Below are 15823 nucleotides of genomic sequence, written 5' to 3'. Positions count from 1 at the left end.
GTCACATCAACCCGCAATGTGATAAGCCACCAAGGATGGGGGGAGACATGTATCCATTGCCAAGACAGGTGTTAACTAGGTCAAATGATTATGGCATCGAAATTAAGGGAGACGAAGGAACCAGTGGACTGACCCAGGAGGAAAAAGGAAAGACAAAAGTGCTAAGTGTAGTCACCTTGGAGAAGGCATCAAAGCTAGAGGATACATTAGTGATGCCTATTGGGAAGAGGACCACAGAGGAAAAGGAAGGAAGAAGTGCCCCAGGTCCTAGTAAGAAGAAAGGAAAGAGCCATGAAGGCGAGGATGTCAAGGCCAAGAGGAAAAGGAGAGCTCGTCGAAAGTTTCATGTTTCAGATTTTCCACTAGGGGATGGGCAATTAAGCTATGACTTGAGGGAGGATTTGACGAGCAGGAAGACAGATGTTACTTTTGGGCAGCTTATAGAGATGGTGCCTAAGCTAAAGCGATAGTGGAAGAGGATGGTTAACCCAATGGAGAAAGAGCCAGAGAGAGGTTCAGTAAAGGTGTTGGCAATGGATGAGCTACCAGACATTTGTCCAATAGTAGATGTGTGGCATAAAAGGAAAAATTTGGGACAAGGTTATGTGGATGGCGGAGCCCAAATATGCGTCATAACACACTCATGCGTTGAGAAGATGGGTCTCACAGTGGCTGGGGTGTCAGGGTTTCGGATCAGATTGGCAAACCATCAAAAAGTAAAATGCTTGGGTGTTGTAAAGAGCTTAGAAGTGGAGGCATATGATGCAAAAGCAGTGGTTGATTTTCATGTGATGCCAGCAGGGTTGGGAGCATATCCTATTATATTGGGCAGACCATGGTTACGTACAGTGGGAGCTGTTCAAGATTGGCGACATGGTACGATTAGCCTCTATGGAAAGACAGGTACCAAGAAGCTTTATAATATGGACACAAGGAAACGATTAGAGGAGCTTTATGAAGATGAGGATGAGTCTAGTGATGAAGACTCTTCCATGGTGACAGATGAGGACAGTGATAGCACTACTAGCAGTGATGAGGATGCTGATGTTGCATTTCTTTTGATGGACAAAGAAATTCAGGAGATTGGTTTAGTTGCATTTGCGAATCAGGTTGAAGATGAAAGTGAAGGGCCTTATGAAGTGATTGAAGGGCTGATGCAAACCAAAGTTGGGTTGTCAAGGAAGCAGGAATTAATGACGCAAATGATTAGTGGAGACCTCTCAGCTATGGAGAAGGATATATTTTTGCATATGCTGGTTAGTTTTCCTGATTTGTTCATTACTTCATACGAAGAGATCAGAGGGTTCAAGGGTGAAGAGATGCATATAGAGCTGAAAGAAGGTGCTAAGCCAATGCGTCAAAGGCTAAGATGGATGGGTCAAGAGCAAATGGAAGCCTTGCTGGTAGAGGTGGACAAGTTATTGAAGGCAGGGTTCATAGTTCCAGTGGAGACCACAGAATGGGTGAGTCCAGTAGTAGTCAGTCCAAAGAAGGATGGGAAGTGGAGAATTTGTGTAGATTTTAAACCCTTAAACGCAGCCACTAAGAAGAACCCATATCCTCTTCCATTCATCGATCAGATCTTGGATTCAGTGGCAGGTTATGAGAGGTACAGTGTGTGTGATGGTTTTTCAGGCTATTTTCAATTGAAGATTGCTCTTAAAGACCGCACAAAGACAACATTTATTACGCCATGGGGCTGCTATTGCTACACAGTGTTGCCGTTTGGGTTGTCAAATGGACCATCTTTCTATCAAGAAAGAGCAAATTGGGTGCTGGAACCATTCATTGGTAGTTGTATTAAGGCTTTTATGGATAACTTCTGTGTTTATAGCAGTAGGGCTGAACACCATGAGAAGCTGCAGATGGTATTGGCTCGATATGATGAATGTGGAGGACAACTAAATCCAAAGAAATGTCATCTAGCACAGCCAAGGGTGAAGTTATTGGGCCACATGGTGTCAGAAAATGGCATTGAGGCTGATCCAGACAAGGTGAAGTCTATTATTCTTCTTCCATCACCTATGAGTACGAAGCAATTGGCAACCTTTATACACAAAGTGAAGTACATGGCACGGTTTATTCCATTGTCTTCGCAGCTTCTTTATCCATTACAGCAAGTGGCAAAGCATGATCCATTGCAATGGGATGACAAGTGTGAAGAAGTGTTTCAAGAGGTGAAAGAGGTGTTAGGGGGGTTGTCAGCCATGCATGCTCCTGATTGGGAGAAAGTTTTTTATGTAAATCCATCAGTAGGGGATGATGCCATTGGAGCCATGCTATTGCAAAAGGGGAAGGGCAGCCATTATATGAGGCCAGTGTATTGTGCAAGCCGAGTGAAGTTGGTAGCGGAGAGAAAGTTATCGGAAGTAGAGCTAGTGATGGCCAGTGTAATATTTGCTTGTCGACGATTTCGTCATTACTTGCTACCGCGGCCTTTTGTTTTCTTGACGAGTTATGCCTTTTTGCCACAATTAATTAATGGTATTAACATATCAAATGTGGTGAAGAAATGGGTAATTGAGCTGCAAGAGTTTGAGTTCTCTTTTCTAGTGGAAGATAGTACAAGGGCTACCCTAGCTGATTTGTTGACCTACAAGGAGAATCCCCTTATTGTAAAGGAAGAGGTGGTGAGAAAGGTAGTTGAAGAAGTGCCACAGATCAGCAATGCACATGTGTTGTTCTTTGATGGTTCATACAGAAAGAGCCACGATGCAGCTTCAGGGGGTATAGCACTTTATGATCCAGAGGGGAAGCTAGTATGCAAGAGAGGGTTCAAATTGGATGCGCATAGTAACAATGAGGCTGAATATGCTACATTGGAAGCCGGATTACACATTTGTTTGAAGCATGGGGTTCGAAGGTTGAGCATAAAAGGTGATGCCTTGTTAGTGGTGAAGCAAGTACTGGGTGTGTGGAAGAGCAAGAACACCTCATTGAAGGAAATGTGCGTCAGAATTAAAGGCCTGCTAAAAAAGTTCGAAGCATGGAGCATCAGACACATTGAACGTGCTCTAAATGGAGAGGCACATGAAGCAGCTCAAGGCATGATTGGGGAGCTATTCGTGTTGAGGACCAATTTACCTCTTTATCATGGCCGGGAAAGTTTGGCTCAAGAAGAGGAGTTTTTGCTAACAGGAATCATTCCAAAGGAGATTCAGAAGTCTAAGAAGTATGGCTTTGTGCGTAGAGCATACAGGTACAAATTGATTGGTGATGTCTTATACATGAAAGGGGCTGATCTCGTGTTGAGACGTGTACCTTGGCGGGAGGAGCTTTACAGGGTGTTGGAAGAGAATCATGAAGGCGCATGTGGTGGCCATTTTGCTCTAAAGATCACCTTGCATAAGATTTTGCAAGAGGGGTATGTATGGCCTAGTTTGCACAAGGATGTTCACCATTGGTGTAGGTCTTGCAATAGATGTCAAGCATTTGGGAAGAGAGTGTTGAAGCCAGAGCTACGAAAAACCATTATGGCATTTGATGTGTTTGAAAAGTGGGGAATTGATGCAATAGGCCCGTTACCTATCACAAGCAGGGGCAAAAGCTATATTTTGACGGCAGTGGACTATCTCTCTAGATGGGCAGAGGCTATAGCAGTAAAACAGATCACTGCAAAGGATGTGGCAAAATTTGTGTATGATGAAATATGTTGCAAGTTTGGGGTGCCACTGGAGTTACTTTCAGATAAGGGGCCTGGCTTTAGAGCTAAACTGCTAGATTTTTTATGTGCAAAGATGAAGATTAGGCACCAACATACCACTCCTTATTACCCGCAGTGTAATGGCTTGAATGAAAGATTCAATGGTGAGTTGGTACAGATTCTTTCGAAAGTGACAGAGCACCAAGGAAAGAATTGGGATTTGGAATTGCCTAGTGCATTATGGGCTTACCGTACTTCGGTGAAGACAGGTACAGGGTTTACTCCATTTCATTTGGTGTATGGAAAGGAAGCACTATTGCCTGTGGAGGTAGAGTTGCCTGCCGTCAAGATGTTAGAGAAGTTGCTTGGGCCGCCTAGTGATGCATTCAAAGAGAGGCTCTTGCAGTTACAAGAGGTCCAGTTGGATAGGATGAGCGCATTGGAGCATTATGGGCAGATGCAGGATAAGGCTTTGACAAAGATAAATGAAAAGGTCAAAAGTAAGGGTATCAAGAAACATGACTTGGTTTTGCGCTACAACAGTAAGCTGGACAACACCTTCCAAAAGAAGTTTCAAATTAAGTGGGAAGGCCCTTTCAAGGTAGTAGAGTGTTTTCCAAATGGCACATATCAGCTGGCTAACCTGGATGGTGTTCTACATAAGTCAAGGGTAAATGGGTTGCGTCTTAAGTTGTATCATGCCAGGTTGATGATGGTGGAGCAAGATGAGTTTTCTGAAGAGCGAGTGATGTCTGTGAGGGATGAGGAGACCTGTGATGCGGCGAGTCTCATATCTCTCTTTGCTGCTGCTGATCATGAATGATCTAGCAGGCTAGGGGGTGGGCAAATTATGTCAGGAGTTTTTTGGAGCAAGGGATTGCGCATATGTACATACACATGCATGGTGCATCAAATAAAGAATTGCCCATTTTCCTTAGCCAGGTGGTTACGTGGGGCCCACATGTGTACAGGTAGGACAGCATGTACATAGTTCATCGATTTTCACTATTACCAATACTAGTGTGTTTTTTCTACAATAAGGAGGAGTTGGTAGCGCGTAAAACTTCTCGAGGAAGCTATCCGCGCGCCGACGACGTGAGGACAGCAGGTGCGTCAGATGGCATCTAGTGGCGTTAGGAGGGCGAACGAGGTCAATATTTGCACGCGGATGAGGACGGACACAACGTGGGTGTTTTCTGGTGAGAGTTATGCAGAAAGGTCATCATTAGGACCACTTTTTGGGGCCACTTCACGTGGTGGCGAGATGCATTATTGGAAAAATGCTGAGTGCCAGGTGTGCGAATGATGCAAAAAGGTGACAACTATGCACTGCGAGGTCAGTTTTTGGCCTGTTCGGGGTCCGTTTGAGGTCATCTAAAAGGCCAAGGGTGCCCAACTAAAAAATCTAAGTGTGGGAACTGAAAAAACAGAGAGAAGACCAGAAAAAACGTGGAGAAGAGAAGAGGAACAGCCGCAGGTGTGTTTTTGCTCATTTTGGAGCCTGTTTTGGCCGTAAACTGCTCATCCGAGGTCGGATTTGAGCACTTTGACATTGTAGACTGGGGTTTTGGGCCGTTCCGGACGCGATGGCGCTGTCCATTTTGCCAAATTCCTCACTCTTTTTCTGCTGTTTTTCTGTGTAATCTTCTCCGGTGAGTGAAGCTTCTTCTCCAATTTGTGATTGTATCTGGTATCTTTTACCCATATTGTGTGAGCTGTTTGCCCCATTGGTGTTGGCCCAAGCTCAATTGTATCTAAACATCAGAAATTCTCCTCTTTTGAGCTGAGTTTTTTGGGTGTGTGTGTGTGTGTGTGTCTGTGTGGAGTGGGCAAGTGGATAGTCTCTCTCCTCTCACTCCAGAGATGTGTTCCCTGTCTCGGCCAGGTGTGTTGTGTAAGCCGAGTGGTGCCCCATAGTGTGTGTGTGTATCTTCCCAAGAGTGTGTGTCGGGTCGTTATAGAGGCGTTGTGTGTGTTTTCATCCCGCTCACAACGTAATACCAAACCTCTGATCAGCCTGATAACATCACCTGCCAACTGAAAGCAACGTACCCTGCCCTGATAGACCTGTTGTAAATCCTTGACGCAGGCAGTGTACTGTATTGGCTGTGGCAGATTGCGCATAGAGAGAGGAGATCGGTAGAAGCTAAGGGTAGCTGACAAGCTCACGAAGGCTGCCAAACAGGATTTGTGCAGGCAGCAGATTAGAGTTCGGGCAGATTCACGCGCAGACTGCAGGATTTAGGGTTCGCGCGAGCGCTCGTTACACCCTGCTGCTTGATTTAGGGTTCGCGCTAGTCTCTCTTGCCTGTTGGAAGTTGGGCCTCTGTTACACACACACACAGTTTTAGGGTTCGCGCCAGTCTCTCTCACCTGTTGGAAGGTAGCGAGCGCGTGCACGCGCACACACACACACATATTCAGACTAGACCTGCGCGTGCAAAGCGGTTGCAAAGAGGACGTGAGTGACGGGGCTGCAATAGGGAGGACACGCAGGGTAGCTACAACTACTGTTTGGGCCATGACAAGGTAGAGGGAGCACGTCACGCGACAGGGCAGAGGGAACATACCGTGCACGCATGCCTAAAGCTTGTCACGTGCGCGCGCACACACTCCCTCACTCAAGCTAGCATAGAATCGCTCTCGACTTTGGAGAATAGCATACATACATACACTGTCACAAATTGCTGACGTGTCAAGCCACTGATAAACGGAGCCAACTTGCAGATCTCGGCCGAGGGGCCTAAACCCTAAGAAGAAGAAGCAGAAGAAGTTTTACCAACTTACAAAGTCCTGTCGAGTGGCCTATTTTTAAAGAAGAGTTCCCACCAACATATAGGACCCATCCGATGGGGCCCAAGTGACATTAAGGCATTAAATTAAAGCAAGCTCACATACCATAGTTGAAACGAACAAGGAGAAAGGATCTCCTGGCTACACAGACCGCCTAACAGATACGCGCCGGACAAACCACCCGACCATAGCCACCATCCGGCAGCTCCCCCGTGCTGGGGCCAGTGTCCGAGGACGTAGGCGTGCACCTGTAAGACCGAGCGTCCCATACCACCCGGCCTCACCTCCACGAGGTGACCTCGTGCACTCCTAGCCTCGCAGGCTAACCACTGGCACTCTGCCAGTGGGGGTCGATAACTGCAAATGAGGCCTTGGCCTCCCTTCTATAATACCACACTGGCCGTGTTCACACTACGTCCGCCTGGACATTGGACGCCCATCCCGACGGCATCTGGGCTAGATCCCCTCTCTTGTGTGAGCGGGACATAACATACCTCCCCCCGTAAGAACCATTGATGTCCTCATCGATACTGAGCCTTCAAAGCTCTAACAGGTTCCCAAGTAGTAAACTTTTCAGATTGACCCTTCCATTTAATTAAGTACTCGTCATAAGCCTTTTGGCGCGAATGACGGGTACGATGATCTAAAACTGCTTCTGGTTCTTGAGGAATATAGTCAGTTTGCATATCTTGCCATACATTCGATAGGCACAACAACGTCGGCTTCGCCCAATTTCACTTTAAGGCGGCTGACATGAAACACTGGATGTACACTAACATCCGAAGGAAGAGGTAGTTTGTAGGCAACTTGGCCAATTTTCTTTGTGATCAGGAACGGACCACAATATCTAGCTGAAAGCTTATAATGCTTTCCCGTTCGCATAGTCTTGGAATCCTTGGGTATCTTCAGATAGACCCATTGTCCCACCTCTAGAGTCCTTGGAGATCTCTTTTGATTAGCATAAGTAGTGACTCGATCACGAGCCGTTCTTATACTATCCTTAGCCAATTCGAGCATTTCCTGCATATCATACAGGAAATCACGAGCTTGGCGTTCCTTGACTTTCTCTAAGCCAATAGCAATTGGGGATTTAGGCTCAAATCCATACATCAGCATGAATGGGCTAAATCTAGTAGTAGAATGCTTGCTACTATTATAGGCAAACTCTAACTGTGAAAGATACCTTTCCCAATCAGACTGCCTATGAGAGACATAGGCTCTCAACATGTCCTCTAACGTCTGATTCATCCTCTCAGTTTGTCCGTCGGACTCAGGATGGTCAGAAGACGACATACTCAACTTCGTCTGAAGATTAGTAAACACATCTCGCCAAAATCGGCCAGTGAACTTAGTATCTCGATCTCTGACGATATCCTCTGGCAGACCATACAGCTTATAAAGCTGATCGACAAATAAAACCGCCAACTCATGGCTTTTTACTGTCGACTTCGTTGGTATAAACTTCGCCATTTTTGTGAGTCTATCGACCACAACCCAAATAGCGTCATTGCCCCGACTAGTATTTGGCAAACCAACGATAAAGTCCATGGAAATACTCTGCCACTTGGCATCTGGGATTTCCAATGGATATAGCAGGCCAGCTTTCCTAAGGCGCTCGGCCTTATTGACCTGACACTGAGCGCATTTCTTCACATAGCTCTCTATGTAAGAGCGCATTCTTAGCCAATAGAAATATTGTTTGACCAAAGCCAAAGTTCTCTGGATGCCTGGGTGCCCAGTGCTAGGAACATCGTGGCATTCACACAAAATCCTTTGTTGAACCTCATCGATTTCCGGCACGATTGTCATTCAAATCATCATGCAAATCATGTGTGTCTTGCTTTGGAGAAGTAGAGACTGAGAGAGTCTCCTTTTCCTGATTCTGTGCAAAGTGCGCCTGCACTTGAGAAAAAAGTCGCCACAACTCTTTCAGGTGTTGGTCGCTCTTTTCTTTGATGGCTTTGTTCTCGCGATCAAATTCTGCTTGTCTTGCTTTGTTCTCTGCTTGTCTTTCTGAGTGCTCACGATCCAATTTGGTTTGTCGTTCTTTGGCTTCAAAGCGTGCTTGCTCGTGCTCACGCGCTATGGTTGCCATTCTTTCTTGGTGTTCGCGCTCCATTTTTGCTTTTCTTTACGCTCTTCTTGCTTCGCGTTCTAACTTCCTTTCCATAAACTTATGGTCCAAAGCCTCCATAGGAGTTAGTGCAATCCTTGACGTAGATGGGGAAGGGGGAGGGTCGGAAAAACCTCCTAGTGGGGAAAATTCTTCTTCACCTCTCTCATGTTCATCACCTCTAAGCGAAGTATCCATTTCGCTTTGAGTGATGACCATTCTGAAGTCGTGGGTTCTTGTGGGTTCTTGTGGTTCTTAAGTTCACAAGGAACTTGGGTTCTTGTGGGTCTTGGTTCTTGGGGTTCTTGAGGGTCTTGAGGTTCTTCTTTCGCTTGCAATCTGTGTTTGAGAAGGATCTTCTCTTCCACCGAGTTCTGCTCTTTTCCGCGGGTGCACCCCTTGGCGGCCTTGCGCTCACACCAAGGTTGCTTTTTCCCACCTCACGTCGATTCGCTGGCCGCTAAGTGCACGGTCCGCTCTCAATGAGTGAAAAGAGGCACAAGGGGAGGCTGGACAAGCCCTTCTTTCCTGGGATTCCTGTCACTCTTCAAAAACATGATTAGGAATCGACACGCCCAAGCGAACTTGGGTTCGTGCGATCGCAACAAGCAAAAAAAAATTCGGTGGTTCTTGTGGTTCTTTCCTTGAGTGATACATAACACTGCCAAAGCTCTGATACCAATGTAAGGTGCAGCGGAATGAATGTTTGAGCTTTGCTCAAGATGAGTGCTTCGAACTGTGCTCAAGGGTTCCTTTTATTCTTATGGAAGGGAGAGCCTTCCGTTCCTTTAGTGAGAGAGTGCAATGGACACAAACAAAGTGAATGGTCACTATTGAATGGAAGTGTATGAGACTGAGAGATAGAGAAGAGAATACGACACCAGAGACATTGTAAAACCCTCCTCCGAAGGCCCCACTCTCTATGGCGAGAGCGGTCTACTATTGATTGCACAAATCTCTACAATGCTTGGACTTGCCGACGATGTCGTCGACGATGAAGACGACGACGAGACGGGCTGAAATCTGAAATTGCTAATGGCTGAAATCTGCAAATCTTTATCTGCTGGATTCTGACTCTATGTCGATGACGATGTCGATGGCGACGACGACGCGCTGAAAACGCAGATGCTGAAATCTGTGTTTTTCGGGCTGAAACTGCGAACTTTGCGGGATCTGACCGTGTGGCGAGGATCTGTTGCGGGAAGGTGAGATCTGCGAGGGGTCGGGACTTCTATTGCGGGCGCTTACTGCTGAAAACTGAAAACGCTGATGTTCCTTGATGTTCCGTCGCGGTAAATCTGCAAAACGCCGGGGCTGATCTGCAAACCAAAAACGCTAGGGCTGAAAACTGATCTACTGTCGTCGGATGTCCCGCAAATGCAAAACGCTAGGCTGATCTGTGGTTCTGTTGTCGCCGGGCATTTGCAAATGCAAAAACGCTCGCTGATCTGGGGTCTTGATGCAAAACGCTAGCCTCTCTGTTGTGTAGCAAAAACGCTAGGCCTTGCTGGGGGTTCCTGCTGACTCGCTAAGAAGGTGCCTGTTGAGCGGTGCTCCTGCTGCCTCTTCTGCCAAAAAGTGCTAACTCTGGTTTGCTTTTATATTAACTTAGCAAAATTGACCTACCTACTCTCCAACAAAAGTCACTTAAAAATAATAAGTGAAAAATGTCAAAAATAGGGCAAAATATGTCTATGCACTGTAAAAATGCTTCTGATGGGATCTGACTGGAATCTGATGGTCATGTTGTGTGCAACCAGAGGATATGCATCTAATCTAAGTGTCTGGACATGCACGGTCTGTGAACAGACTCACAAAAGTGCTAGATCACTTCCTATTCTAGACTGACTTGACTGAACTGAACCCTGCTCATGTTGTAGCTTGTCCATTGACACATAGGGTTGGATGTGTCACGTGACACTATGCCACATACACACGTGTGGAGAACTGATGACGTGGTAGATATATGGATTCCGGCAATTCGCGCTGACATGATGACGTGGCAGGTGTACGGATTTTTGTGATTTATGCTGAGGAGCTTTGGGCGGCAGCTTTTGAGGCCAGATGCTTTTGAGTTTGATGCTTTTCATGTAATTGCTTCTCATGGCCAAGGGCCTTTAAATATGAGCCAAGGGCTCATTCTCTGGCATGCTCCGCGAGAGGTGCAAAGATGGAGTACTGGTGTTAGTACAAAGTTCAAGTAATATAGAAAAATACCGAAAGGGGTGCCAAGGTTTGGGGCCAGTGCTCTCTTGGGGTGGAACTCCACCACTCCCTGTCTCGTGTTGTACATCTCTTTTTGAGTATTTGAAGTGCTTAAAGTTGTTCAATATGTTCTTTTCCGTTGGCACATGGTGCCCAACTCCCGTGACATACACACACATACATATAAGGTTTTTGCTGAAAGTAATATTTGTCGCTGGCCTCTTTTTTTCTAAAAATATACAGCAGTTATTTTATCAAAAGTAACAAAAAAAGCATTATGTAATGTTTTTAGCCAATCTTGATTTGTATCTTCTTTCTCTGGGGTGTGTCACTTCATTGTGTCTTAAGCTAGCATAGAGTCACTCTCGACTTTGGAGATTAGCATACATACATAAACACACATACATATAACGTTTTTGCTGAAAGTAATGAGTTTAAATTAAGAGTCTTTTCCCATATCTGTTGCTTGTCTCTTTTTTTCTAAAAATGTTCGGTAGTTATTTTTTCACAATTAACCAAAAAAGCATCATGTAATGCTTTTAGCCAATCTTAATTTGTATCTTCTTTCTCTGGGGTGTGTGTCACTTGATTGTGTCTTAACTAGCAAGCTGAGACCTTGCTAACCTTATGTATATGTATGCATGTATGTGTGCATGGATATATGCACATGTAAGAATGTATCTAAATACATTCATACATAAATACATACATATACACTTACTTATGTACATACATAAAGGTCCATATACTTTGTCCATCTCTTTTGCATGATAACTGGAGCTTACATCGAATTCACTAGAATGGTAAGGGTATGTTTTCCTCTGCTTTTAAATGCACCACATTGAGAGTGGTCTTTTTCTGTTGGGGTGGGCAGTGATACCACACAATAAAGAAAGTGGTTGTAAGATTTTTTATTCTTCCTGTGCTTGCTACATGCAATCTCTTGCTATGAATATCATGGTAATTTTGTTTCTCGGATTGCAGCATATGGCAAAGCAACGAACAAACCAATTAACAGGTCACATAATGGAAACAGGAAAACATGTCATTCTTATTAGAAACCCTTTGTATTCTCTTGTAAGTGATCCTGTCCTAATCACATCTTTTTCATGCAGAAGGAGAAGTCTATTGCTCGTTTTCAATATGCAAGTTATGGGATTTTAAAGTACATTTAATGTTTTTAGACTTAGCTAGTAATCTCGAGCCTTATTCCTTGTAAGGGAAGTGTGAACGGCTTGATGTGATGTCTAAAGCTTTTGGAGCAAGATTGAAGTGTAATGTAGATCTGGAAACTAGACGGATAGCATATCCACATCCAGCTGATGAAAGAGAAGAATTAAGATCTGTTTTAGGTTCTGCTTGAAGCTTAGCTATGATGACCAGGATTGCCTTTTGCTTTCTTAGCAGAATAAGTTCTTTGCAGAAAATGCCTTGAATCAGCTTCCCTTATTGTGAACCTTCATAGGACCTGTTTGACTCAGATTGCCAAATTATTGTGTGCCTTGAATTTGTTTGCAAACTTACCCATCTGAAAATTTGTCTTTCATTTATGCACATTTTGTTTTGGAATGTGAACTCAATGTTTTTGCAAAGTGATTCATTCTGTCCGCTAAAGGTGTATTGAACAACTAACAAGCTACTATTATTGACTCCCGTCCCGTACAATCCACACACTCAAAAAGTTGTAGAATTAGCTGCTGTTAGCTGAAGTCAGTTGTGCTACTGGCATAAACTCAGCCTTTGGAGATGCACACGCTCACTTCTTTTTGATGGAACTACATTTGTGTCAATTGCAATAATGCACAAGGTTTCAAGCCCACTCTGAGAGAGAGAGAGAGAGAGAGAGAGAGAGAGAGAGAGAGAGAGAGAGAAATGAAAATGAAATGAAATGAAATGTTATATTAACGTCTTCAAAAAGGCCAGAGTGACCTATGAGACCAAACTGATACAAAAGTGGTGAATCTGTTACAATGTCTGAAAAGTGTGAAAGTGTGAAAATAAATGCGAAAAACTAAATACAAAGTATTAGATAGACTTCTTAGGAGCATTCTGGGTGTCTGGCTAGAATGCTTCTAATCCTTTGTTGTAGTCTCCTCCGGTGAAGTGTGCTTCTGCATCTCGATCGTGGTCGTCTCGATTTCCTAAGCTCAATCCACAGTAACAGGGAATGGCCATTTTCAGGTCCTCGTTCCCCGTTCCCATCCCAATTTCCCGTTCCGTGTTTCAAACGTGAGTATCTGAAACAGGGAATGGCATGTCATGCATGCTGCCGTTCCCCATTCTCCGTCCCGATTTCTCGTTCCGGGTAACTATGGCTCAATCGCCCTGTCAATGAGGGTGCCTTTGGTATGAATGTGGGTACTCCTTTGGGCTCGCTGCTGGCCTCTTGCTTCTCCTTCCATTCCTGCTTCTCTCGATCCGAAGAAATCTGTGATCTGCCTCTGAGGCTGTAGTGATTTTTGTCTTCTCATTAGATTATCCCTGTGCCGATGTAGTTCCAGTAGGTACAGGCCTAAGCACCTTTGATCTTGGTATTGCATGACTCTATCTAGAGGTCCAAAGCCTTCTTTGAATAGGCAATGGAAACGCCCACGTATCTCATAGTATACGGTGCAATGGCATATGTAGTGTAATTCTGTCTCCGGCTCCATTCCGCATAACTTGCAAATTCTGCTCTCAGGTGGGATTCCCCTAAATCTGCCAAATTCAATTTCCGGCTGGTGTGAGGATGTACGAATCTGACCAATAGCACATCTCAAACCATGAGACAGGTGGGTATCCATGTAGCTCGGGCGAATCACAAAACCATCTTCAGATAGCTGTAGGAAGTTTTCTTTGTAGTCGGCCATCTTCGTGCCCAATTCTTGTGTAGGGTCTACCCATGTCCTCTTAGTGTCTAACTGTATAAGATCCTGGCGGATGATTTTATTAATCTCCGTTCGTGTGATTGCCAGTGATGGAGCCTCAAGAGAGTATTGGAAGGGGGGTAATCTTTCCATACTGAACCCGTGTCTCTGAAACCACGAGGGCAGTTGCGCATACCAGCATAATGTATCTCCCTTCATTGCTAGTTGTCGAGAGGATTCGAGGGCCAATCTAGTATATCGGCAATTATTTGTATCCCATAAACCATGTATAAAGGACACTGATCTGGTAAGAGCTTCAACCTCTATCGGAGGGGCAGCTAGTTCCGCTCGGGTAATCGCGTGTGGTACGGAGGCCTTGGCTCTAATCATTCGGAAAATCATAGATACCAAAGGTCTCTCCATTGACTTCCAATTATCCTGATCCACAGATGGTCCCCAAATCTGGACCCCATAAAGCATAGCCGAAGCCACCACAGTATCAAAGAGCCAGAGTGCGCATCAATCTGGCCCTTGGTACTGTATCAAAAGCTTTCCGAAAATCCACAAAGCAACAATACACCCTTCTCCCGCTTGCTCTTCCTTCCTCAATAATGGCTCTGAGCGTAAGAATATGATCTAGAGTGGAATAACCCCTTCTGAATCCAGCTTGTCCTTTTGCCCTTATGCCCTCATTCTCTGCCCATCTACTCAATTTTTGTTCGAGAATGGATGTGTACAGTCGAGTCAATGTGTGACCCACCATAATGGTACGGTAGTTCCCGGGTATCATAGGATCCCCTGACTTGAAAATAGGTATGATAGTAGATAATTTCCAAGATTCAGGTAATCCTTCACACATGACCCGATTAAACAGACGAGCAAGGACTTCTGAAAGTAGATCCCTTGCATGGATCAGATGTTCTGCTACTAAACCCTCATGATCATATGCTCTTCTTGTGTTCATCTTATCAATGGCTTTTTCCACCATTTCCGTAGTAAAGAAAGTACTAGTAGTAGGGCATGGCTCTAGCGGATCTGGTAATGGAGGCTGTCCAGATACCGTATATAATGATGTTACATATTGACCCCAAATCTCAGGAGAGGTAATTGTCGGAGGCGATGAGTGCGCGTGAAATAAACGCCAGGCCTCATGTGAGTCCTGACTCAAGAAGAGCTGATATAAATCCTTCTCCAGTTTGGCTAAAAATGCCCTTTTCTTGCGACGTACTATACGCCGAAGAGCAATCCGAGACTGCTTATATGTGATGATCCCAAGTGTAAGCTCTTTCTGGACCTGGGTTCTCGTCTCTCTGCATTCCTCGTCGTACCAACTGTTTTGAGGCATGTTCCCAGATCCGCTCTTCTGATCAGGTTGAGTATGTGGGTATGCCTCTTGTGCTGCTCCATGTAGTATCTCTGTTAGCTGAGAAGTAATCTCCTCTACAGTATATACTGGCTCGTCTGCCCACATCCTATTATAGATCTTTTCCACATGGATTGAATCAGTCTCTGGCGTGAAAGTATATCTTGTGTGTGTCTTCTTCCTTTGTACTTGAGAGGCATTGTATTGGAAGGAGATTGATAAGGTCAAGAGAGCATGATCCACTGCAATCCCAACCGGTCTAGGTCCCACCTTAAAGTCCTCGATACTAGAAATAAAGCTTGGTGAAGTCATGACATAATCCACTATACTGGCCCCATGCCTGTGCGGGAAGCATGTGAATCCCCCAGATAAAGGGAAAATTCTCTAGACCATTAAGTATGGCCAAACCATGTGTAGTTGCCATTTCCATGAGATGTCTCCCATATTCAGTGTGTTCTTTATCCTGTGAGTTTCTAGTAAGCCCCCTCTGTGATAAATCCACTTCTTTGAGCATTTCCTTAGAAGTATCATAGAATACTGCTTGAGAGTTGGCCGTTCTGGCATTAAAGTCTCCTAAGAGAACGATGTCTCCATCTCTAGAGAACTCCCATATGTCATTATTCAATATGGAGAAAGGGGACTGTCCTTTAGGTGAGTAGTAGACTGATGTACTTGGAGGGAACTAGCATATAGCGATATATAGAAATCTACCTGTCTCGGCTCTCATTCTCACCCACATATACCTTGCTTGTTCATCTTTCCTGATAATCTGTAATAGTGGTTTCAGCTCCTCGTTAAATAAGACTGCTACTCCTCCTGAACCTAGGATTCGTCGCAGAGATCTCTTGTTTGGTCGACCA

The 15823-nt window shown here is 44.9% G+C and overlaps 1 protein-coding gene across 3 annotated transcripts in view; it reads left to right on the top strand.

Annotated features, from left to right (window-relative positions):
- Nucleotides 1-15823, top strand: part of LOC147452440 (branched-chain-amino-acid aminotransferase-like protein 2) — a 198262-nt gene that overhangs the window by 32625 nt on the left and 149814 nt on the right. For all 3 annotated transcript variants that reach the window (XM_086518141.1, XM_086518139.1, XM_086518142.1), the window contains one exon: nucleotides 11739-11831. In XM_086518141.1, coding sequence (XP_086374267.1) covers nucleotides 11739-11831 — 93 coding nt within the window. The remainder of the gene's footprint in view (nucleotides 1-11738; nucleotides 11832-15823) is intronic.

Source organism: Adiantum capillus-veneris, chromosome 8 (genome assembly GCF_014529385.1).
Source record: "Adiantum capillus-veneris isolate H3 chromosome 8, ASM1452938v2, whole genome shotgun sequence".
Lineage (NCBI taxonomy): Eukaryota > Viridiplantae > Streptophyta > Polypodiopsida > Polypodiales > Pteridaceae > Adiantum > Adiantum capillus-veneris.
The sequence above is the reverse complement of the archived record's forward strand: the minus strand, read 5'-3'. Positions and strand labels throughout refer to the sequence as shown.